The following is a 23,626-nucleotide window of genomic DNA, read 5'->3' on the forward strand; positions in this document are numbered from 1 at the left end:
TATTGACTTGTTAAAAACGTATCCTGTGATGAACAGTTTCCAAGAACTAACTCGGGTGGCTGCTCTGTTTTGACTTTTAAGTGTATTCTCTTACTCTACACGGTAGATTTCTCTGTTTTGACGGTTACGTGTATTCTCTTTGCGAATAAAGTAATCTTCTGTATCAGCTTGGAGGGTCAATAACTGTCACAAGACTAGCAATTGCATGAAACTTCCCACCGTAGGTGTTTCATACATATATATATATATATATGCATGCTAGCTAGGCCCTGAATCAACTAGTATCAAACACAAACCTAATTTAATATTGGTTCCTCGTTTGGTAAATGTAAAGTATCTGGTTTGTTAACTCCATGGCAAAATCAAGCCCCGTGGTTGTGCGCGAGCCATTTGTCAGGTAAGTCTTGTTTCACCAGATAAAGATTATGAATACTTTAGTTTATATAACCTCTGTTCAATCAAACAGTTCCTATGTTGATTTTCATCAAATTTCAGGCTGGTGAAGCTTGTAGCAAATGCTTTCTATGATAACTATACTCCGGAAAGTGATAGACAGCAGAAATTTGCAAAGAGTGACAACAAAGGGATTGCTGTTGTGGTGCTGTATGCGCTTACGAGGTTTGTATGCATCTCTTCAATTTCTATCCCTAAACGTCTACTTCTCACATATAACTATTTTGGGTGTCCACTGCGTTATTATAGAGTTGTTTGAGTAAAATATTGTGAGACTTGGTTATGGGCTGGTTAACTTTTGGTATTGCTTATATTGGTTATTTAACTCTGCTATGTTTTCACTAAATTTCATTTCTGGTATCTTTCTTGTTCCGTGTATTGCTAGGTGTCAATGGGTTAAAGAAGAAGACCTGGCAAGAGGTCTTCCCAAGCAATTCCTTCGGAAAACATTAAGATACCTTGAAGAACAAAAATTTATCATGCGTGTTGACAGGAAAGAGGTCAGTGCAGAAACCATTTTCTTTCAGATTGACATATATCAGTATATCACTTTTTTCACAATATTGTTCTTGCTAAGCCTATGACTCAACGACTCTGTTAGTCTTATTATGATAAACATCATGTTGTCATAAAATATCTAGAGTAATACAATGATTGAAGAATATGATGTATGAGAGAATGTTCTCAATGATTGAAGAACACTTCTTTCCTTACTATGCTGTTTTGTTGATTTTCAATCTTTTCAATAGAGTGCAAGGGGGGCAAAGAAGAATAGTGTTTCAGTGGCTGCTTCAACTAATGGCCAACCAGGGGCAAAAGTTAAGGTCCACATGCACTCGTATTACTGTCTCGATTATTCACAGGTATATATGCTTCATGTCCCTAATAGATTAAAGTTTATTCAGTTTTTTTATAGGGTATGCTCACACTACCCTATATTACTTCTTGTCTCTTACAGATATATGATGTTGTTCGTTATAAACTGCACCGTATGAAGAAAGAATTGAAAGATGAACTAGAAGATAAGAATACTATTCAGGAGTATGGGTGTCTTAACTGCAAAAGGAAGTAAAGTCCACTACTCTAGCTTTCTCTTCTAAAATCTTTACGTACATTGATGTCTTGTGACATGTTCACTAAACCTGGATTCTCATTTCCGATATGTAGATACAATGCACTGGATGCCCTGAGATTAATTTCTATGGCAGACGATTCTTTTCATTGTGAAAAATGCAATGGTGAACTTGTTATGGAATGTGACAAGCTAACTTTAGAAGAAGCAGTAAATGGGGATAAAAGTGCAAGGAGACGGCAAAGGGAACATCTGCTTCAGAAGATGGAGGTACGTGTATACTGTTTGAGTGTTTCAGTTCCGTCTTGTAGTAAATTTGATAAAACTGAAACTGCTTTGCCTTGACCGAAGCTGTGCATCTTTCCATATTCATCATGACATCAGAATAATTTATTATTGGTTTAAGAATAGAGAAATCTGCACTTTAGTTATATATGCTGAGATATTATCTCACTCTCGAGTACATCATCTTTATTTATGTAGTTTGTGTGCGCTGACACATAGAAATAAACTGCAGGTTCAGTTTAAACCCCTGATGGATCATATAAACATAATAAAAGACATACCGGTTCCTAGTTTTGAATCTTTTCCGGCATGGGAGGCTCGTGCAGCTAAGGCTGCTCGTGAAAATGGTTATCTTAACCCTGATGATCCTTCAAGGTCACAGGGTGGGTATGGTTCAACACTGATGCCATTTCTTGGAGAAACAGAGGTAATCTTTAGTTACACTAAAGAAAATCAAACTATGCCAAAGTTTTATCCCTGCATTTTTCCTCTTTTATTATTGTGAATGGTTAGTTGATTTCTTAAATAGGTTGAGGTTAACCTTGGTGAAAAAAAAGAAGATGTCAACTCTGAAGGTGGTGGAGATCCTAGTGTGAAACTCTTTCCATCATGGCTGATCAAGGAAGGAATGAATCTGACTGAGGAACAAAGAGGATATCAGATGAGACAGGAAACTAAGGTTGATGATGGTGGCTCAGGAGGAGCATCAGAAATTTCAGATGACAAGAAACCAGTCATGGGAAGTGGCGATGATAAGTATCTGATGGTATGCCATTTGGGGAAAATTATTTGCGTCTATGTATTTATATTTTTCAGTGTAGCATTTTTTGGATTGCTATTTACATTTTGCTTCAGGATGAGTATATCAAAGCTTGCTACGCTGCTATACTGGAGCAGAAAGAGCTTGCTGAATCCTCAGGCTAACTAAGCCCTGACATTCAATTGGCTACTAGTACATCCTTGGATCGTCAGGTTGGTATGAAGTGTAAACGTGAAGATCAGGAAGATGATGAAGAAGATGTTGAATGGGAAGAAGAAGCTCCTGTTGCAGGTCAGTATGAGTTTTACTATTAGTTAGTTAGAAGCGACCTTCTTAAGTATTTTCAAGTATATATAAAACCGAAATAGAGCGTTTGCATTGCTCCAAACTGACCTGCAACAAGAAGATACTTGTCAAAGACATGCTCATAGTATTAGTTAACTATACTAGTTTAGGTCTCATGAGTACATGTGATGATGCTTAGCTTGGTAACTTTCTTAATATGCAGCAAATGGAAACTACAAGGAAGAAGATGACGAGGAGGACATCGATTGGGAAGAAGGCTGAAAGTAAATGGATCAACCATTGATCATAGACTTTTTTTGTTGAATATCATCAATTTTGTCAAAGGTTGTACATTTTATACTTAATGTTGAAGCAGCAAAAGTTTGTATAGACCTTTTACCCCACGGCACCGAGAAAGTTCTAACACAGTCCTGAATTCTCTTTATTGATCATTGAATCATATCACAAAACAGAGAAAATCCTGTTAAATATGCTACGCAAGTTACATATGAGCTATATAATGCATCCATGCTGACATAACTATTCATTTTTATTTTATTGGTTAAGTGATCATATGATAAATTAAACAGAAGAGTTACATTGCACGAACAGGAGGAATACTCTGCTCGTATCTAAAGAAATTCTCAGGATCATACTTAGCTTTAACTTCCATCAATCTCTTCAGATTCCCTAAGAAATACTTCGATCCGTAGATCTTAGCTTCTCCAACGTCGGTCTTATCGCTAGGATTGTTTCCGACATCCATGTCTCTGTAATTCAAGAACGCCTCTCTCGGGTTGCTTGACACGTACGGCTCCATCACATCATATATCTCATTCATCAGACCGAGATTAGCCTCTGTGGCGTTTGCGTAGGACCATAACGCAAAGTACTGAATCTTGAACAGGTTCCCTTTTCGGTGAGGAAACGGGGTGGCATTTTCCGGAATCTTGTCCATCACTCCACCGTAAGGGTTCCATTGCATGAACATGTTGTTGAACTTCAACATTATTTTCCAAACCTTCTCCATTCCTTCTTTTGGGATCGGTTTCTTGACGTAATCCGATTTACTCTTGAAGAGTGCTCCTGCCGGATTCGATGGTCTATCCAAAAGAACGCTTATCGGTGTTCCCACAGGATAGTTCTGCCAAAACAACGTCGTATTAATCCAGCTCATTTCGTAGCAATCTTCACGTTTTAGCCCCAGTTCAGGGAACCTCTTGTTCATAATTGCCATGAGCCTCCTTGCTGGTCCTAAAAACTGTGCGTAGAACACAACCGCTATGGTTTTCTTGCTAGGTATCGCGACATTTGCGAGTTCAGGCATTGCTCTCAAGAAAAGCTCATGAGGCAATTTGCTGGAGACAAGCTGCCACTTGTAAAGAACATCAGTTGCTCCTTGCTCCAATGTTTTGTTAACCTTAAAAACTGTCAAGGTCTTTGGAACATCTACGAGCTTGATCTTCCAGGAGAGGATAACACCGAAGCTGGCTCCGCCACCGCCTCGAATCGCCCACAATAAATCCTTTCCCAAGTTAGCTCCAGTCAATATGCTGCCGTTGACATCAACTACACGAGCATCAACGACATGATCGACCGAGAGTCCGTATTTTCTAATCAAATTACCGTATCCTCCGCCGCTGATGTGTCCTCCCGCTCCTAATGTAGGGCAAACGCCAGCCGCAAACGCTAGCGTTTTGCTAGCCTCTGCGATTTTGGTGTAGAGCTCTCCCAATGTGGCACCCGCATCAACCCAAGCTTGCTTTCTTGACACGTCAATGGAGATAGACCGGAGATCGTGCATGTCGAGGATAACAAACGGTACGGATGAGATGTAAGAAAGTCCCTCGTAGTCGTGACCGCCGCTTCGGATACGGATCTGGATTCCGTTGAACTTTGCACAGACCACGGTAGCCTGAACATGAGATTCATGTTTTGCAGCAACAATGGCGACTAGTTTTGTGTCGTTAGGGTTGGAGTACCTTTTGTTTTTCGCGTAGGAGACGTAAGATGACACGAAGGTGGAGTTATCATGAGTGTAGAGTGCTGCGGTGATCGGATTCTCCGGATTGGTTCGATAACGAAGGCATCGAAGGAAGTTTTCTTCATTTGGTTTCGTAACATGTGCATCTGAGGCCGAAACAAGAAGAACAAGTAATAAAATTAGAGATACCATTTCTCTCATTTTCTTTGCTTGTTTGAAGATCTCAAAAACTAGAATGACTAATTAATCACCCTTTGTTTTATGTATTTATTGTGTTTTTGACTTATAGGAAAACTGGAAAGAAAATAAAATGTAAAGTGGAAGTTTTTGGTCATATGAGTTTAGTTCTTTGAATAAGAAGAAACCTATGAAATTATGGAAACTGAAGTAATGAGGGAAAGTTGAATATGTAGATAGATTTTTTTTTAATGCAATCGGCAACGTAAACGTAAACGTAAATCAGTTTAGACCATTTTATTTTCATGAATGTTTATGTGTTTTAATTGCTGCATCTTTGGAAGAATTTTAAAATTAAAATAAACGTTGAACAGAATAAAAAACTTCTGAAATAAATATTGAACAGAAAAAAAAAACTTATTCAATATGTAATAATTACTTGAATATTTTATGTGATTATTTTTTTTTGGGTGGGAGCCACTGATTATTTTTTTAATTGAATACATAAATTTGTTCTTTAGTAACCAATTGCAAATTTGAAAAAATTTCATGATATTTTTCCTATTCAATAAAAAGTCTTTCCTGATAAATAATTATTACCAAATAAATGTTGTATCTTATCGTTATCTTGGTCTCACTAGTCACTACAGAGTATTACACGTACGCTAGATTTTGTTTCTTCTCGCAAGAAAGAGAAAAAACATTTAAACAAAATAAATAGACAAAAGTGAGGAGAAATATGTGAAAGGGATACGTATTACAATCTTACGTACAAGCAAAACCATTCTAGATCATGTTTACCAACTAATTTTACCGCATAAACACGTAAATTTTGGTTTCCAATACGGGTACAAAAAGATCTTGGGCTCTACACAGACACAAAATTGGACCCATATTAGTTAGAAATTTCCTTAGTTGAGTTGGTTTCATCTGTCGGTTAACACACTTCATAAGTGAATTCATCTACATATTTTGCTAATTCTTTCACAAATTTAACTCAGATAGCCCAAAGTCAGTCATTGAATAACATCCCAATAAAAGACAATCCTACTATGTATTAAAAAGACAGGTATGTTATGCAAAATTGTAAATTACATGAGCGTGGTCTAGTAGTAGTGGTAGTGGTAAGAAGAAAGTGGAGGATGTTATAACGAGGTATCCTAGATTGGATCCATCGGTCTCAACCAAATTGCTAATAAATAAATAAAAGAAATATATTAAAAAGGTAAGTGAGAAAATGTAGAACTGTTCTCAAAAATTTTGTTTGAGAAACGTTGCCTACATTGTTGATTGTTTTTTACATGTATATTATTTTATTAATGGGTTAACCTTAATAAAAAAAAAATACTATTACATAATTAATTTTTATTTTTATTTTTTTTTGAGAAACCTTCACCATTTCCACCAGTGGAGGTGCTTTAAAAACATTTATCACATTTATGTAGGAAGTCTAGGTATGGGATTTTGTGCAGACAGCTTATTTGGTATATTGGTAACATGCGATTTGGATACCCCCATGCATTAGTCGAATAGTATTCCATATTCAGATATAGGCATTATGGTTGCTCTGCGAGGAAATGTCCACTATGTAACATTTCGGTGAGTGTCTACCAGGGTTGACCGTAGCAGTTGATAGGATTTATAAAAAGAAAAAAAATACATGAGATAAAATGCATATACATATATGCTAACATATCCTTTTTTTAATTGATTAAATACTCACATGAATTATTAAACAAAAGATATAAATGAATAAAAAACAATTCAAAAGAGTTGGTTAATTACATTGCTCTTCCAATATAATAAAATGGATTTGCTCTTCAGGTTTAATAATATGGATTCTAGACGGAATACTTTGCGAAAGGGCAAATGAGTCCAATCAAAGCTAGAGTCTCTTCAAATTCCTCAGCCGTTGAAATAGAGAATACTAGAATCTCTTCAAGGTCATTTACATACTTAAATTGTGTATAGATAATAACTTCATCTGTTCTTTGATTGGGCTCATTCGATCCCACTAAAAATAAGATTTATTCTCGGATTTTAAAATTTGTAAAAGGAAGTGAAAACATTGAAGGCTAAGATTTTTTCACCACTTCTTTTGCCCCAAAAAAACATAATGTTGGTCTTGGAACTAACGATGAGTTATAGTTATATCTGATGACGAGAACGACTTTGTACAAGCAGTAACAATCTTGTCTTTATTTTTGCTTTTTCTTCAATGAAATCCATTTCACTCTAAATCCATTAACTATGCATTGTTTCGCTGTTAGAGCTATTGACATAATCACTTGGTCATCCACGTACTCGTCATCAGAAAATTATAACCTCATCAGAAAAGAAGTGGTGAAACCGTAGCCTTCAATATTTTCTCTTCCTTTTACAAGTTTTAAAATCTGAGCATCATTCCTATTTTTAGTGGAACCGAATGAACCGAAACTTAGGTTTTGCCTAACAATAACTTCATTAGCTTCAAACAAATCAATGGATTTGGAAATCCAATCACACATAGTCGGCCAATATCCTCTATCACTAGCTCTATCAATAATTCAATACTGGAATTGTATTCACCAACCAATGCTAGTAAATTGACACCACTTTAGGACACAAGCTACTTCCATATACCCTGAAATTTCAATCTCTATAATTTTGGTAAAATTAGGTAACTCAGTCTTTGATCTGGATTCCGTTGAACTTTGCACATAACAAGGTTGCCTGAACATGAGATTAATGTTTTGCAGCAACAATGGCTATTAGTTTTCTGTCGTTAGGATTTGAGTACCTTTTGTTTTTCGCGTAGGAAACGTAAGATGATATGACGGTGGAGTTGTCATGAGTATAGAGGACTAGAGAGCTTGGGTGATTGGATTGTCTGGACTGGTCCGGTTTCATAACATATTAACATGTGCATCTGTAACCGAAACAAGAAGAATAAGTAACAGAACAGAAACTACGTACTTCTTTCTTTAGTTTGACGATCTCAAAAACTAGAAAAGTTAAGTAATTTTATTTGCTCTATGTATTTATCGTGATTTTGACTTATATAGGAAAAGATTCTGGAAAGAAAGTAAAACGTAAAGTTGAAGTTTTTGGTCATCTGGTCTTTGAATATGGAAACTGAAGTAATGAGGGAAAGTTGAATATGAAATAGTGCAATCGGAAACTTACGTACGCAACGTAACGGTTAGATGAAACTTCATTCATTTATGCAAAAGAATCAGTTTTGATCAGATTTTTTTTTTTTGTTATCATTGAATCCACAAGACTCAATCTATAGCCAATCTTTACTACGCGGTTTAATAACACGATTTAACGGAGTCAAATTTGGTGGGATCGATTGGAGAGACGTGTTGTAATCGCTTGACTAAACCGTTCCCATTTTAATCAGATTTTTTCAGGTTAAAAATAGTATGTAATAATACTCTGTGTCTAATAATGTGGGTTTCGTGTATTAGTGTAAAACCATGTCTATCGACAGGGCCCGTGCCTATGGGTTAGGAAAAAGGCATTTGCCTCAGGCCCCAAAGTATATAGTTTTTTTGTGTGTTTTTTTACTCATAATTATGGAAAATATGGTGTATCATTATGGTTTTAGGAGTCTTTTTATTTCCTAAACAACTCATGTATGATTCCTTTGAATATATTTATTTATAAAAATATACAAAAATGAAAACAAAACCTTAAATTATGAAATACCAAGTAAGATCGTAAAATAGAAGGAAGAAAAGATTAAGAGAAGTTGGTGAAATAGTTTATTGAAATAGAAAGTAAAGTTTTTTAGATTTTTTATTTTGTTTCTGAAAATTTTCTATAGCTTTGAATTTTTGATATTTATTTTATTATAATTTTGAATTTTAATATTTATTTATTTTTATAAAATATATTAAAATAACTTCTAATGTTAAACTCGCGTTAACCCCCGACAAATCTGGGCAAGGCACTGTCTATGGAGTAATATGTCCGAGTAAGTTTGCTAAAATATGTCCGAGTAAGTTTGTTCTATAGGCCTTCCCTGACAAATAAAATTACACTATATATAATGTTTTCTTAAAACCATTGTGTTCCATTTATACTGATGAAATTTAGGGATAGAATTGGTCTGTAGAAAAATATTTTCTATACAGACTATTTTTATGTAACAACTAGGTGGTTCGTTACTTTTTATGTATAGACTTGTTGTTATTATATAACAACGATGCTTTATGAATATATGAAATATATATATGGCTGATATAATATGATACGTATCAATATTTACGTATATTTGACAACAGATGTATGTTATAATCGAGCTGTTTCGTATTCATAGATGTAAAGTAGACTTTAATCTTATTCATATAAAACGGAACGGAACATGTTACGGGAAAACCTTTAAAAGAGTTACATTGCACGAATAGGAGGAATACTCTGTTCGAATCTAAAGAAATTCTCAGGATCATACTTGGCTTTAACTTGCATCAATCGCTTCAAATTTCCCAAGAAATACTTGGATCCATAGATCTTAGCTTCTTCAACGTTGGTCTTACCACTCGGGTTGCTTCCGATATCCATGTCTCTGTAATTCAAGAACGCTCCTCTCGGGTTGCTTGACACGTACGGCTCCATCGCCTCGTATATCTCTTTCATCAGACCAACATTAGCGTCTGTGGCGTTTGCGTCGGTCCATAAGGCAAAGTACTGAATCTTGTACAAGTTCCCGTTTCGGTGAGGAAAAGCGGTGGCATTCGCCGGAATCTTGTCCATGGCTCCACCGTAAGGGTTCCATTGCATAAACATGTTGTTGAACTTCAACATGATTTTCCAAATCTTCTCCATTCCCTCTTTTGGGATCGGTTTCTTGACGTAGTCCGATTTACTCTTGAAGAACGCTCCTGGCGGATCCGTTGGTCTATCCAAAAGAAAGCTCGTCGATGTTCCCACAGGATAATTCTGCCAAAACGTTGTCGTATTAATCCAGCTCATTTCGTAGCAATCTTCACGTTTTAGCCCTAATTCAGGTAAATTCTTGTTAATAATCTCCATGAGCTTCTTTGCTGGTCCTAAAAACTGAGCGTAGAACACAACCGCTATGGTTATCTTGCTAGGTATCGCGACATTTTGAAGTTCAGGCATTGCTCTCAAGAAAAACTCTTGAGGCAATTTGCTGGAGACAAGCTGCCACTTGTAAAGAACATCAGTTGCTCCTTTCTCCAATGTTTTGTTAACCTTAAAAACTGTCACGGTCTCTGGAACATCGACGAGGTTGATCTTCCAGGAGAGTATTACCCCGAAGCTCCCTCCACCACCGCCTCTAATCGCCCACAATAGATCATCTCCCAAGGTAGCTCCAGTCAAGATATTGCCGTTGACATCAACCACTCGAGCATCAACGACATTATCAACGGAGATTCCGTACTTTCTCATAAGATTACCGTATCCTCCGCCGCTGATGTGTCCTCCCGCTCCTAACGTAGAGCAAACCCCAGCCGGAAACGCTAGCGTTTTGCTAGCTTTTGAGATTTTGGTGTAGAGCTCTCCCAATGTCGCACCAGCGTTAACCCAAGCTTGCTTTTTGGACACGTCAATGATGATGGACCGGAGATCGTGCATGTCGAGAATAACGAACGGTACAGACGAGATGTAAGATAGTCCCTCGTAGTCATGACCGCCACTTCGTATACGGATCTGGATTCTGTTGGACTTTGCACAGACCACAGTTGCCTGAACATGAGATTCATGTTTTGCAGCAACAATGGCTATTACTTTTGTGTCCTTAGGGTTTGAGTACCTTTTGTTTTTCGTGTAGGACACGTAAGATGACACGAAGGTGGAGTTATCATGAGTGCAGACTGCTTCGATGATCGGATTCTCTGAACGGGTCTGATTGTGAAGGCATTGGAGGAAGTTTTCAATAATATTTGTTTTCGTTACTTTTGCATTCGAAACGGAAACAAAAAGTACAAGTAACAGAACATATACTAATACTACTACTTCTTTCATTGTTTTGTTTGTTTGTAAGATCTCAAAAAATGAAAAGATCAAGTTATTTGTTATATAAGTATGAGATTTTGACTTATAGATAGAAAAATAATTAAATTCTGAAAATCATATTTTAAAGAAAGAAATGCTTTAAGATTACATTAAAAAAAACAGATTTGTTGAAATTTAAAATCATATACATATATGATTATATAAACTTAATTTTAAATTAGGCACAACAAGGAAAGAAATATAAAATATCAAAAACTTTGGGTAAGAATTGAAGAAAGTGTAAAAATTCTATTATATATGAAGTAATATATATATATATATATATAGCAACATTGAAAACTATATCATAGAACATTTTTCTATTGCTAATAATTGTATAATTCAATTATTAACCCAAAAATATATTTAAGATTGACCATATTTATATTTTGATAGTGTCTTTATAATTTTAAGAATGTAAAAAGGTTTTAAATTAATTTTAAGAATTTTGAGAAATACCACAGTTTTTGTTCAAAAAAAAAAAAAAAAAGAGAAATACCACCGTCATAAATACAACTAAGAGAAAAAGTGTTCAAACTTTAAATCTCTATTCCAAAACCTAAGACCATCTTTACTCGAGAAACGGGTGAACATTTCTCAGAAAATTAAAAATATATATTTTTATTATACATATTCATTTTTCATTTATTTTTTTAATAGATGTACCAATGAATAATTGACATCTCTATTTAATACTTCCAGTCCTCCACTAAACAACGATTCCTTCTGATTTCTCTTTTGTCCTCCACCAAACAACTATTCTTTCTGATTTCTCTTCTTTCATCCTTTTATTATTTTTTTATTTCAAACAATTGAATGAGCAACCCTCGGTAACGATGCCCTTATATGGTAACTGTAGAGTCAAAATTCACGAATGCTTAGGAATAAGACATTTGGTCCCTATCAAAAAAATGTTTTGATAAAATTTCCTTTAGAAATCAAATTAATCTGCTCTCGTTTCAATCTAGCCCATATGAAATATATTTTCTTATAATAAGGTAAAAAATTTCAAATTTGTTTTGACAAATTAACTCATTAAACTGTAAAAGTGTAGATATTTCCAATATTTAAATACTTCACAATGTTTTTTTTTTTTTTTTTTTTCCTTGAAATCTTCATTTTCCAAGCACACACGATCACTAAAAGAAAGAAAATGGGCGCGTAAGTCTCTGCCCACTCTGTTTCAACATAACCGCCAACAACAACAACACCACCTCAAATTATAACTTACCTCTCTGCTTCTCTCATCTTCTCTCTCACCAATACACGAAACTAAACAAAAACTTCTCCTTCTCTCCAATGGCGTCTTCTTCTCTCTTCTTCTTCTTCGTTTCCTTCCTCATTTCATTATCATCAACACTTCTTCCTCTCTCAGTACTCTCAGCAACAGTCGTGGAAGATCTCGCCAATCTTAGTCCACCTCCTGATTTTACCACTACAATCACCAACAACTGTCTTCGTGATCCATTGCTCCGTTACTGCAACAACACCTCATCCTCTCCAATGGACATCGTCGAGATATTCAGATCAACCATCGTCGCTACCCATCTCTGCAACGAGTCCAAGAACCCTAACTGCGTTGAGTCTTTCCCTAGGATCAGAATCCACGGTCGTCCTAAAACCGCCGCGCTTTACCTCTCTTTCGATTTCTTCTGGAAGTACTGTCCGTTAACCGTAGTCGATATCGAGCTAGTTAACAACTCTCTCAAGGATGGTTTCCCAAAAAATGTTCTGTCTTGTCCTCAGATTCGTACTCTTGATCTGAGTTACAACCAGTTCTCTGGGTTTGTTCCGGTTCAGGATCTCTCTGGATTAACCAACTTGACGCATTTGAATCTATCGTATAACCGTTTCTCTGAGAACAAGATCTCAGATTCTGACTTCTTCAAACGGTTCAACGCCTCTAGTTTCATACAGTCCGGTGTTCTTCCCAATGTCAAGCGTTACAAGATGAAATTTTTGGTCTTGTTGATCGTGTTTCCCATAATGGTGATATTGCTCTGTTTTTGCTTTGGATGGTTATGTATCAAGAGACCTGATTACTTTCCAAGAACTTGCCGGAGAAGTTACAAGTTCACATACGCGATGCTCGAAGCTGCGACGGATGAGTTTTCAGATCAGCATCTTTTGAGCACGAGCGATAGAGTTGATATCTACAAAGGAACGTTGAGAGACGGGACAGAGACAAAGATCGAGATTTATAAAGAGAAGGTTTCGAGTGAGAAGAGGCGTGAGTTCGGAGAGGAATGCGAGGCGGCTTTCAGGTTAAGACACAAGAACTTGGTTAGAGTTTTGGGTTGGTGTAATAGCAGAAACTTGAGAGCTTTGGTTACAGAGTGGACTCAAGGAGAAAATGTTGAGACTTGGTTAAGTTCTTCGTCGGTTTCATCATGGAGAAGAAGGCTAAGAGTGGTTTTGGGAGTTGTAGAAGGTATTTGTTATCTATCAGATCAATGGCCTGAGATTACATTTGATCTCAGCACAAACAGTGTTTTGTTATCCGATGATGATCAAGAGCCTTTGATTTCTCATTTCAAGATTGGAGATGGGAACAACTCAGCAACAAGTAAGGGCTTTCTTCTTCTTAGAGAATATCACAATTGAAAAGGTTACAAAAGCTAATCTGTTCGTTATGTTATTGTTACAGATATATTCAACTTTGGATTGTTTCTTCTAGAGATGATCACAAACCTAAGACCTGATATGGAACAAGAAGACTCAGAAAGAAGGTATCTTGAGTATATAAGAGTTCATTATCCAGACAATCTAGAGAGAGTGATCGACGAGAAGATGAAGACTGATGAAAGACCATTCGATCAAGTGAAGCAAGCCATTACGCTTGGACTGATGTGTACTGACAAGCCACCATTGAAGCAACCAACCTTGACGCAGATTTATGACTTGGTTTCTTCTTTGTATGAGTCTAGTTTAAGACATCACTGAGAGATGAGAGTTTAATCTTTATTGCTTTGTTTTTTGATTTTCACACATGTTTAAGACATATTTATGTTAGATGGCATTGTAAAGGATTTGTGTTTTTTTTTTCGTTATGTTTACTGGCTAGTGGCTACTCCAAGTATTGAGAGAATGAACACATAATTTTGAATATTTTTGTAAAGGGGGTTTAGCTGAATTGAGTTTCATAGTTTTGCGGGTTCTTAATTTCGACCCGACCCGGCTGGGGAAGATGTAGAGAAAGAGAACTATGCACACAAGTACACAACATGACAACAAAACTAGTTGGCAAATGGGAACGTTGGAATTAAAAATTTCGGTAACTACCCACGAGGTCCACGACGTGACTTGTCTCTTGTCCGTTGAAAAAGCCATCGACAGTTATGTATTACTAGTATCATTTATCAACTTGCAAAGACAGTTTCAGTTTTAGAAATAATCTTACCTTTTAAGTACGTCGTCATTAAGGCATTAATCTTTTCTCTTCTAGTATTCATTACTATTTGAAACAGAAACTTGCATCATAATTAAAATAAAACGCTATTCTCTATCTCGATTTTTCCCGGGGAAAAAAAAAAAAGATCAGAACTTTTTTCCATTTTAACAAATTGGTCTGAAGACACTATTGTAAACTTTTCAGCATTCATATGATGAACCAAAAGAAAAGTAATACAAAACTACAATTTTTATACAAATGTCATAATCGAATATATTATTCGACAGATCACAAAAAAGCGACCTTTATTATCAAATTTTACGCATTAATGTGAATATTATGGGGTTTGTGAACGTTCGAAGTTGTATTTAAGACATGGCGGGCCAGACAAAGTCAATGCCGGCAAAAACGGACTCTCCCCCAATTGTTTTCTCATTCTATAATTAGACTCCAATCACTCCCAAATTCCCATATTCTTTTTTATCTCTCAGATTCCACAAAAACAAAGAAGACAACAACAAAGTCTTTAAGGAACAATGGAGAGCAATGGAGAGAACAAGACAGTTTCAAGACAATCATCATCCTTCAGTTTACGTAGCCCAAGCTTAAACGCACTTCGTCTCCAACGTATCTTCGACTTATTCGACAAAAACGGCGACGGTTTCATCACCGTCGAAGAGCTAAGCCAAGCTTTATCCCGTCTCGGTCTCAACGCTGATCTCTCCGACCTCAAATCAACCGTCGAGTCTTACATCCAGCCCGGAAACACCGGTCTCAACTTCGACGATTTCTCTGCTTTGCACAAGACGCTCGACGACTCTTTCTTCGGCGGAGACGGAGATGTTAACGGAGGTGATGGTAATAATGATCCTTCTTCCGCCGCTGCGGATGAAACGGATCTACAGGAGGCGTTTAAGGTGTTTGACGAGAACGGCGACGGGTTCATCTCAGCTAGGGAGCTTCAAGCTGTTCTCAAGAAACTTGGTTTGCCTGAAGGTGGAGAGATGGAGAGAGTTGAGAAGATGATCGTTTCCGTTGACCGGAATCAAGATGGTCGCGTTGACTTTTTCGAGTTCAAGAACATGATGCGCACCGTCGTCATCCCTTCTTCTTAATTCCACACACAAAAAAAAAACATTTTTTTTTTACTCCAAAGATTGTTAAAGTTTGTATTTTTCTCAGTTTATTATTATATGTAACGAATGATTCAATACTTATTTTTATAAAGAAATAAACTTTTTTTTTTTTTTGTTTGAGAATGCGTAGTGGAGGGGGCAATAGGTACTTTGTGAATCTTTTGCGCTGTTATAGAGATCAAAGATGTAAGCTTTCTGGGAAAATCATACATGGTTTCATGGTTAGGACGGGATTAGATAATGATACTTATATATGTAATCGTTTGTTGGATTTGTATATCGAGTGTGGTGATGGAGATTATGCACGGAAGGTGTTCTACGGAATGTCTCAGAGAGATGTTTATTCTTGGAATGCTTTTTTGACGTTTAGCTGTAAAGCTGGGGATTTAAGGGAAGCGTGTGAGGTGTTTGATGGAATGCCTGATAGAGATGCGGTGTCGTGGAACAATATGATTAGCGTGTTGGTGAGGAAAGGGTTGGATGAAGAGGCTTTGGTTGTTTATGGGAAGATGGTTTGTGGTGGGTTTTTGCCTTCTAGGTTTACGTTAGCTAGTGTTTTGAGTGCGTGTGGCAAGGTTCGGGGTGGTGTTTTTGGTATGAGATGTCATGGGGTTGCTGTTAAAACGGGTCTTGATGAGAATATTTTTGTTGGGAATGCGTTGTTGTCTATGTATGCAAAGTGTGGGCTTATGATGGATTATGGTGTTCGAGTCTTTGAATCTCTCTCGGGGGCTAATGAAGTCTCTTTTACTGCGGTGATCAGCGGATTAGCTCGGGAAAATAGAGTGTTGGAGGCGGTTGAAATGTTTAGATCGATGTGTCAGAAAGGTGTCCAAGTGGATCCTGTTTGCTTATCTAATATTCTCAGCATCTCTACTCCGAGAGAAGGATGTGATAGCTCGAGTTGCAATGTGCTCGGGAAGCAGATCCATAGTCTCGCACTAAGATTTGGGTTCGTAGGAGATCTTCATCTGAACAATTCGTTGCTCGAAATATATGCAAAGAATAAAGACATGAGTGGTGCGGAGCTGATTTTTGCTGAGATGCCTGAAGTGAATGTTGTCTCTTGGAACATAATGATAGCTGGATTTGGCCAGGAATACCGAAGCGACAAATCCGTTGAGTATCTAAAGAGAATGATAGATTCTGGTGTTGAACCAAATGAAGTTACATACATTAGTGTTCTTGGAGCGTGCTTTCGTTCAGGGGATGTTGAAAATGCTAGGAGAATATTCAGTAGCATTCCCCAACCGAGAGTTAGAGCATGGAATGCTATGCTTTCTGGTTATTCCAAATATGAACACTATGAGGAAGCAATAAACAATTTCAGACAAATGCAGTTTCAGAACTTGAAACCTGACATAACCACTTTGAGTGTGATACTAAGTTCGTGCGCAAGATTGAGATTCTTGGAAGGCGGGAAACAGATCCATGGGGTAGCGATAAGGACCAAGAGTTCTAAGAACAGTCACATAGTTAGTGGCCTTATTGCAGTGTACACGGAATGTGAGAAAGTGGAGATATCTGAATCTGTCTTTGATGATTATAACACCGTATTGGATATCGCTTGTTGGAACTCAATGATCTCAGGTCTTAGTCGCAACAAGCTGGACACAAAAGCTCTAATGCTCTTCAGAAGAATGCATCAGACTGGTGTGTTGTTTCCTAATGAAACTTCATACGCTATTGTATTAAGCAGCTGTTCAAGGTTATGTAGTTTGGTCCATGGAAGACAGTTTCATGGACAGGTAGTGCAGAGCGGATATGTAAGTGATTCCTTTGTTGAAACCGCTCTTACTGATATGTATTGCAAATGCGGTGAAATAGATTCAGCTCGACAGTTCTTCGATACTGTCTCATGGAAAAACACGGTTATTTGGAATGAGATGATACATGGGTATGCTCATAATGGAAGAGGCGATGAAGCTGTTGATCTCTACAGAGAGATGTTATCAGCAGGAGAGCAACCCGACCGGATAACCTTTGTATCTGTCTTGACTGCTTGCAGCCACTCAGGACTGGTGGATACAGGGCTTGAGATACTCAGTTCAATGCAGAGAGATCATGGAATTGAACCGGAGCTGGATCATTACATCTGTATAGTTGATTGTCTTGGAAGAGCTGGTAGGCTTGAAGATGCAGAGACGCTTGCAGAAGCGACACCATACAAAAGCAGCTCTGTTCTATGGGAGATTCTACTTAGTTCATGTAGAGTCCATGGCGATGTGAGCTTGGCTAGACGAGTTGCAGAGAAACTAATGCGTCTGGACCCTCAGAACTCGGCAGCATATGTGCTGCTAAGCAACGCATATAGTTCTGTGAGACAGTGGGATGACGCTGCAGCTCTTCAAGGATTAATGAACAAGAACAGAGTTCACAAAACTCCAGGTCATAGTTGGACCACATATGGCAATGCTTTGGACTCAACATTCCAAAAATAGCGTGTAAAGTTATTCAGTAATACAAAATGTATATAGAAGATTGGACCATCACAATGATTATTATATACTCAGAGAGCTCTAAGCTTCTGGATACTCACTCCAAATTATTCGATAATACTCCAAGGAAATGCTCGCGAAACAAGAAAGCAGAAAAAGAAATCCCAACAAGAATTCACTATTCAGTTTCGAGAATACAATAGTATTCAAGCAATCACCAAGGTATCTCCTGACCGTCCCAAGCAAAGAACTTTCCGTTATCTTGTTTCTTTGCATTGTTGATGATGTGCAACAACTTCTGAACAGAGTACTCTCTTGTGAAAAGCTTTCCTTCGGGAACATTCTTTTGAAACGGTCGAGAGAGATCAGTGTCTACTGTGCCTGGATGCAGTAGAATGCATACCACAGGATCTTTTCTCCTACCCAACTCAACTGATACATTTTTAGTCACTGCAAAAGCAAAAGTTGTGTACAGAAATTAATCGTTTTCTCAGCTCATACCAGAATGGAAAAATCAATAATCTTCTAAACTTATTATTCAACTGTACGTTGATTGAGTGCGGTTTTTGAAGCCCTGTAAGAGTGCCAACCACCAAGTCGGTTATCTCCAATGGATCCAACTCGGGCGCTTAAATTGGCTACAACAGCAACTTCCCTCTCGGTTCCACTACCTCCACCCGCCTTAAGGAGAGGCCACATATGCTGCAACAGAGCCAAAGACATAATATTTTATTTTTTATAGTCCATGGAACCATGTCCATGAGTCAGCAGAATAAGGACATGCATAACTTAGATTTTCTCTTTTCTTTACCCACTTTCCTCCATTCTCACTCTGTTTCGCATAAGAAAATCTGACTCTGGGGTCTAAAGACAGTGTCCTTTACAAAACATAGACAATTTGGAGTGCCTACCTTCATCATTAGAATTGGACCAACAGCGTTAACCTCATAAGCAAGCATCAATGATGATTTTTCAACCTTGTTCAATGTTGTTTCTGTACTGAGACCAAAAGGCAAAATTAAAACCGGGGTTTAAAGAACAGTCCCAAGTTGCAGATAAAGCTGAAACTAACTTCTCTAACATAAGACTTGTCATACCTGGCTGCAATACACCAGGAATGGAAAGTATACCAGCTGCATTTATAAGTAGGTTAAGAGAACCATATCTATCTTTTACAGATTCGGCTGATTCCTAATAAACCAATTAACAGGTTCAGAAACATGAACATACAGCATATCATACAAAACAAATGAAAAGAGACATATTTGAGTGTAGAGACAGTAATAACCTCAATGGTAGCTTCATCTGTAACATCAAGCTTTTGGATGACAAGCCTTTCAGAGAAACGGTTCTTCAAATCAGAGAGACTTGTTGCATCTTTTGGATTTCGGCAAGTAGCAACAACATACCCTTTTTCATTCTTCTCCAGCAACTGTCGTACCTAAAGAACAACGAGAAGAGAAAAAAGCTAAACTGAAACCGCAAAATTTGGATCTTACTATTACTTAAAGATTCTGAGAAGTGTTTCATGAGCTGAAAATTTGAGACCAGTAAAAGAGTAAGATGGATCAAGAAAGAGGCTCACAAATTCGAGGCCGATGCCTCTAGAAGCTCCCTGGACTAAGGAAACTCCACCTTCCCAATTGGGAGAAGAAGATGATGATGATGACGTGGCGAAACCAGACACTCTAATTCTCCTCAGAGCAGCCGCCGCCAACGACGGGTAAACCATCCACGCGCCACCGCTCTGCACAAGAGTGTTCATTGAAGAAACGGGTAACGATTATTGGATACTTTTTCCGGATGTGTGATTAAGATAAAAAGGATGGACCATTTCTCATAAATGCAACCACTTTTCATAGCCATCGTCACGGGAACTTAACTGCCATGTCCACAAAGGTGGGGATAAAAATGCCAACTTTATTCCAATATTCTGACACAATTCAAATTTTAACTAAAAACTAAAATTTGGAAATCCAACTAATACTCTTAGACAATTCAGTGATGTAAGTGAAAATTGACAATTGATTATATAATACTTCAAAGTTAAAACCGTATGATGTGAAAAATGAGGTTCATACTATTGCATAACTCTCGTTACAGGATACAGAAACTACAGATCAAAACTTCAAGCTGCAACATCAGTACTTGCAATGTCATCTATTAATTATTCTGAATTTGCAGGAAAGTTAGAAGAGGGATCACGGTTATGGCCCTTATTGGGGTGGCAGAATCCGAGCCAACATTTTGATATCCATTAATTTTGTAAGTTTTGAGCTAAGCCTCTCCACACAATGCCCGCAAGGCTCTTCACTGCTTCACCACTGGATCCAAATATACAGACTTTTACTTCTTTACTTCCATGATTCAGCCACCAGAAAGATGTTCCGGGCTTCATTGATCCGTGGGACGAGCTCCAAAACTTGCATGGTTGGGTTCTCGGCAAATCATAACCATGAAATATTGAACTCGGCCTTACGCCAATGCCCGAAAGAGCTTACCACCAGGCATGAAGGAATATGCAGTTGTTAGGTCAAAAGCACATTCCCTTGCAACTGAATGATCTATCAGTCCCAAACTTTAGTTATCGAGTAGTTTGCAACCCTTTTCTCTTAGTTTTGACTCAAGACCAAAAAACGCGATCCCTGAAAGCACCAAATCAGCTGTCTTCTTCTTTGTCTGCTCAACTAACAATTCATCATAGACTACCATATCAGCCTCTGTCATGACTTTGCGCTTTTTCAGCTCTGCGAAGACTTCTCTTGCTGCTTTTATTGTTCCATGTTTACACATACCAGAGATAATCGAACAGTATATAACTTCATTGATGGAGACACCTTCCTGGTTCATCTCATCTAGTACCTCCATAACCTTCTCGGAGTTATTTCCTTTGCATACATGACAAACCCTAAGAGCATACTTGAACTCCATTGGACCACTTTCAACGTTTCCCAGACATTCACGAACTAATAACATCACTGCATCGATTTCTCCAATTTGGCATAGTCCTTTAGTAAGAGACAGATAAGCAGCAATGGAAGGAACACAAGACATCTCGATGATTTTTTCATGATATGAACAAGCTTCTTGGACATCCCCTTTCTTAACAAAACAGCAAATTGCAATACTGTAAGATGATGAATCTGGTTCAAACCCAAAATCCTTCATTTCAGAGAAAAGTGACAAGCACTTTTTAATATTTCCCATCTTGTAAAGACCTCCCATAAGAATGTTGTACACAGAGACACTGCCATGACCTTTAGTCTTTACGACCTCAAAGACATCTAAAGCCATCGTTCTCTTTTCTTCGTCAGCACACAACAATTTAAAAAATTGTGAAAGGTAATCCGCGAGAGGGTATCTTGATTCTCCAATCCGCTCTAGCAAATTGGAAAAATTACTCAGTCTATCCATCACCACATATGCAACCAAAATGGGACTTAGAGTCTCAAAATCTGGTTCTAGCTCTTCATCAATTGCAATCTGGAAGAGCTTATATGCTTTATCAACCTGCTTCACACTACACAACCCTTTAATAACTGCATTGTAAATCCCAAGATCAGCTATGTAACCAGAACCCACCAGATCCTCCCATAGATCGCAAGCAGATCTGACCTTCCCATCTGCAACAAAACCTTCAATCAAAACCCTGTAGATCTCCCTATCAATCAAAATCTGCTTTTCCTTCATCTCCACAAACAATTCATATCCTCTCTCAACCCTACCGTCTCTACACAAACCCGTAACAAGTGTTCCATACGCCATAACATCCGGTTTGATCCCATCGCGTTTCATTTCATCCCAAACTCGTAAACTCGCATCCATGTTCCCTTCAGATACCAAAGTCTTGATCATCGCTGTGTAAGCAAAAACATCAGGCTTACACAAATTATCCCTCATTCTCTGCAAAATCTCAAACATCTCCTCGATTCTACCTGCTTTACACAACCCTTTAACCAAGATCATAAAAGTTGTACTCTCCTCCACCAACCCATCTTCTTTAAAATCCTCATAAACAGCCAATGCTAAATCAAAGTAACCATTTTTCACCAAAGCATCCATTATCCTATTATACAAAAACACCCTAGGCTTAAACCCAAACTTCTTCATCTTCTCGTAAACGTAATAAACCCTTAAACCCCTTTTATTATCAGCGTGCATTCTAATCAAAATCTCAAACTGTTTCTCCGACGGAGGCCTTCCCTGAGAATCCATCAGCTCAGGCAACTGATCCGCAGCACGAAAGTGTCCGTTTCGATTAAGGCAATACGCAAAAGCATTGTAAGCAGCGAAATCGTGTCTATACCCTTTCTGCTTACCAGCCCAATGAAAGAACTTCGCCGCGACGGCAGCATCGTTACCTAATTTCAAAACCTCGGCGACGATGGTGGGCGTTACGCGGCGGAGTTTGTTTAGCTCCGAGACTACGGAGGGTCCCCAGTGGTTACGATTCTTGCGGAATGCGTCGAGGACGAATCTCGCGATCGGAGATAGACGCTCGGAGGCGGCGGAGATCACCGTAGAATGTGACGGCGGAGGGGAAGAAGAAGAAGAAGGTCTTTCCGATGGGAGATGGGCTTCGGGATCCCATTTGCGGAGATCGAAAGGTGTTCGGTGAGCGACGGCGTTAGATTGTGGTTGGGGTGAGTCTCTGGAGAGAGATTGGCGGTTGGAGAAGAGACCACCGTAGACGGTAGGGCGGTTCTGTGAGGGCTTACGGTGGCCGTAGAAGTAATTGGGTTTAAGAGATTTATCAGAGAGATTCGGAGGTTTTGGTGATTTCATCTTCCGTTCTTCCTTCTTTCTCTGCTTCTCTCACTTGTGTGTGAAAATAACACTCGTGAAAGTGTATACCACGACGTTTGCAAGTTCACTTCAAACCCGGTTTTCGGTTTGATTTCAAACCGGGTTTGATTTGAAGATCCTTGGTTTAAGTTCATTTAAAGGTATTCTTGGTTAGTATTTTATATAACTTGTAAATATTTTTTGGCACATAGCATATACAAGTGCACAGACTTAATCAAGTTCGCCGATTTGGTTAACCAACTTATCTTCTAATGTATATCGGTTGACAGAAGAAAAACAAAAAGATTTCATTCTTACGTCTAATTCAATATTTAGGAGAAGGTGTAACGTAGCTGCAAGTTTTCTAGAGGAGGCTAGGATGATGTATTTATCTAAAGGAGATAAAAACTTGTAGGTAACCTAACTAAAAAAATTCAGCTGTCGATTATAATAAAATTTGGAGCTAGCTAGGAGGCCTCTTTTTTTTTTTTTGGTAGTTTTTGGTTGGTTAGGGACTTAGGTGGGTATGTTTTTATAATTACGCTACAAGACTACGCATCGCATATTGACGTCTATATTTTTGGTTTCTTGCGATTGTAAAACGAAAGAAGTCAACCTAAATTAGGCCGTCGAATAACTTTAATCAACCAGAATGAAACACATGTTGTAAATTTGTAATTGACCATTTTCGTTAATTGGTTATAAATGATACAAATTGATAAACTTGATACAAAAAGATGGTTGTGTTAATAATAATGATATTATCCATAGTCAATTTCATATAACTATAAACTATATAAGACCGATGACTATCTTTTGTTTGTATGAGAAAAAACAAAAACAAAGTTGCATTT

At 37.8% G+C, this 23,626-nt stretch overlaps 4 protein-coding genes and 4 pseudogenes across 8 annotated transcripts; 4 read left to right on the forward strand and 4 right to left on the reverse strand.

Moving 5' to 3' along the window:
* The first annotated feature begins 269 nt into the window (after window positions 1–269).
* LOC104720222 (uncharacterized) lies at window positions 270–3,344 on the forward strand. The gene is made up of 9 exons (XM_087468288.1): window positions 270–397; window positions 496–618; window positions 839–953; window positions 1,203–1,316; window positions 1,412–1,521; window positions 1,621–1,795; window positions 2,043–2,237; window positions 2,340–2,861; window positions 3,079–3,344. The coding sequence occupies exons 1-8, from the start codon at window positions 354–356 to the stop codon at window positions 2,736–2,738; spliced, it is 1,275 nt and encodes a 424-aa protein (XP_087324414.1). The 5' UTR covers window positions 270–353; the 3' UTR covers window positions 2,739–2,861; window positions 3,079–3,344.
* Window positions 3,271–5,141, reverse strand: LOC104718260 (berberine bridge enzyme-like 17 pseudogene; annotated as a pseudogene). Its single transcript, XR_015568105.1, has one exon. The product of XR_015568105.1 is annotated as a berberine bridge enzyme-like 17 pseudogene (transcript).
* A 4,180-nt stretch (window positions 5,142–9,321) lies between these two features.
* LOC104718259 (berberine bridge enzyme-like 17 pseudogene) lies at window positions 9,322–11,016 on the reverse strand (annotated as a pseudogene). Its single transcript, XR_015568164.1, has one exon. The product of XR_015568164.1 is annotated as a berberine bridge enzyme-like 17 pseudogene (transcript).
* A 1,270-nt stretch (window positions 11,017–12,286) lies between these two features.
* LOC104718262 (cysteine-rich receptor-like protein kinase 10) lies at window positions 12,287–14,098 on the forward strand. Its single transcript, XM_010435972.3, has 2 exons — window positions 12,287–13,588; window positions 13,670–14,098. Exons 1-2 carry the CDS (start codon window positions 12,322–12,324, stop codon window positions 13,963–13,965), a joined length of 1,563 nt encoding a protein of 520 aa, XP_010434274.2. The 5' UTR covers window positions 12,287–12,321; the 3' UTR covers window positions 13,966–14,098.
* An 851-nt stretch (window positions 14,099–14,949) lies between these two features.
* Window positions 14,950–15,663, forward strand: LOC104718263 (calcium-binding protein CML42). Its single transcript, XM_010435973.3, has one exon. The coding sequence runs from the start codon at window positions 14,950–14,952 to the stop codon at window positions 15,526–15,528; it is 579 nt and encodes a 192-aa protein (XP_010434275.1). The 3' UTR covers window positions 15,529–15,663.
* Window positions 15,664–15,671: 8 nt separating this feature from the next.
* Window positions 15,672–18,081, forward strand: LOC104720223 (pentatricopeptide repeat-containing protein At4g20770 pseudogene; annotated as a pseudogene). Its single transcript, XR_015568572.1, has one exon. The product of XR_015568572.1 is annotated as a pentatricopeptide repeat-containing protein At4g20770 pseudogene (transcript).
* LOC104718264 (uncharacterized) lies at window positions 17,957–19,896 on the reverse strand. The gene is made up of 6 exons (XM_010435974.3): window positions 19,573–19,896; window positions 19,276–19,428; window positions 19,085–19,178; window positions 18,899–18,981; window positions 18,536–18,689; window positions 17,957–18,437 (listed from the first exon to the last, which is right to left on the reverse strand). Exons 1-6 carry the CDS (start codon window positions 19,750–19,752, stop codon window positions 18,202–18,204), a joined length of 900 nt encoding a protein of 299 aa, XP_010434276.1. The 5' UTR covers window positions 19,753–19,896; the 3' UTR covers window positions 17,957–18,201.
* Window positions 19,897–20,047: 151 nt separating this feature from the next.
* Window positions 20,048–22,772, reverse strand: LOC104718266 (pentatricopeptide repeat-containing protein At4g20740 pseudogene; annotated as a pseudogene). The gene has a single exon (XR_015568573.1). The product of XR_015568573.1 is annotated as a pentatricopeptide repeat-containing protein At4g20740 pseudogene (transcript).
* Between the last annotated feature and the right edge of the window lie 854 nt (window positions 22,773–23,626).

The sequence above is a fragment of the Camelina sativa genome, chromosome 10, assembly GCF_030686135.1.
Source record: "Camelina sativa cultivar CO46 ecotype springtype chromosome 10, ASM3068613v1".
NCBI classification, from domain to species: domain Eukaryota; kingdom Viridiplantae; phylum Streptophyta; class Magnoliopsida; order Brassicales; family Brassicaceae; genus Camelina; species Camelina sativa.

Bases quoted from the DNA above. Each gene is read 5' to 3' on its own strand.
- LOC104720222 (XM_087468288.1), top strand. From the start codon at position 354: ATGGCAAAATCAAGCCCCGTGGTTGTGCGCGAGCCATTTGTCAG. The intron at 954-1,202 runs GTCAGTGCAGAA...TCTTTTCAATAG, and splicing joins TGCGTGTTGACAGGAAAGAG to AGTGCAAGGGGGGCAAAGAA. The intron at 2,238-2,339 runs GTAATCTTTAGT...TTTCTTAAATAG, and splicing joins CATTTCTTGGAGAAACAGAG to GTTGAGGTTAACCTTGGTGA.
- LOC104718264 (XM_010435974.3), bottom strand. From the start codon at position 19,752: ATGAACACTCTTGTGCAGAGCGGTGGCGCGTGGATGGTTTACCCGTCG. The intron at 18,982-19,084 runs GTATGACAAGTC...GTCTCAGTACAG, and splicing joins TCCTGGTGTATTGCAGCCAG to AAACAACATTGAACAAGGTT. The intron at 18,438-18,535 runs GTACAGTTGAAT...TTGCTTTTGCAG, and splicing joins AAAAACCGCACTCAATCAAC to TGACTAAAAATGTATCAGTT.
- LOC104718262 (XM_010435972.3), top strand. From the start codon at position 12,322: ATGGCGTCTTCTTCTCTCTTCTTCTTCTTCGTTTCCTTCCTCATTTCA. The intron at 13,589-13,669 runs GTAAGGGCTTTC...TTATTGTTACAG, and splicing joins TGGGAACAACTCAGCAACAA to ATATATTCAACTTTGGATTG.
- LOC104718263 (XM_010435973.3), top strand. From the start codon at position 14,950: ATGGAGAGCAATGGAGAGAACAAGACAGTTTCAAGACAATCATCATCC.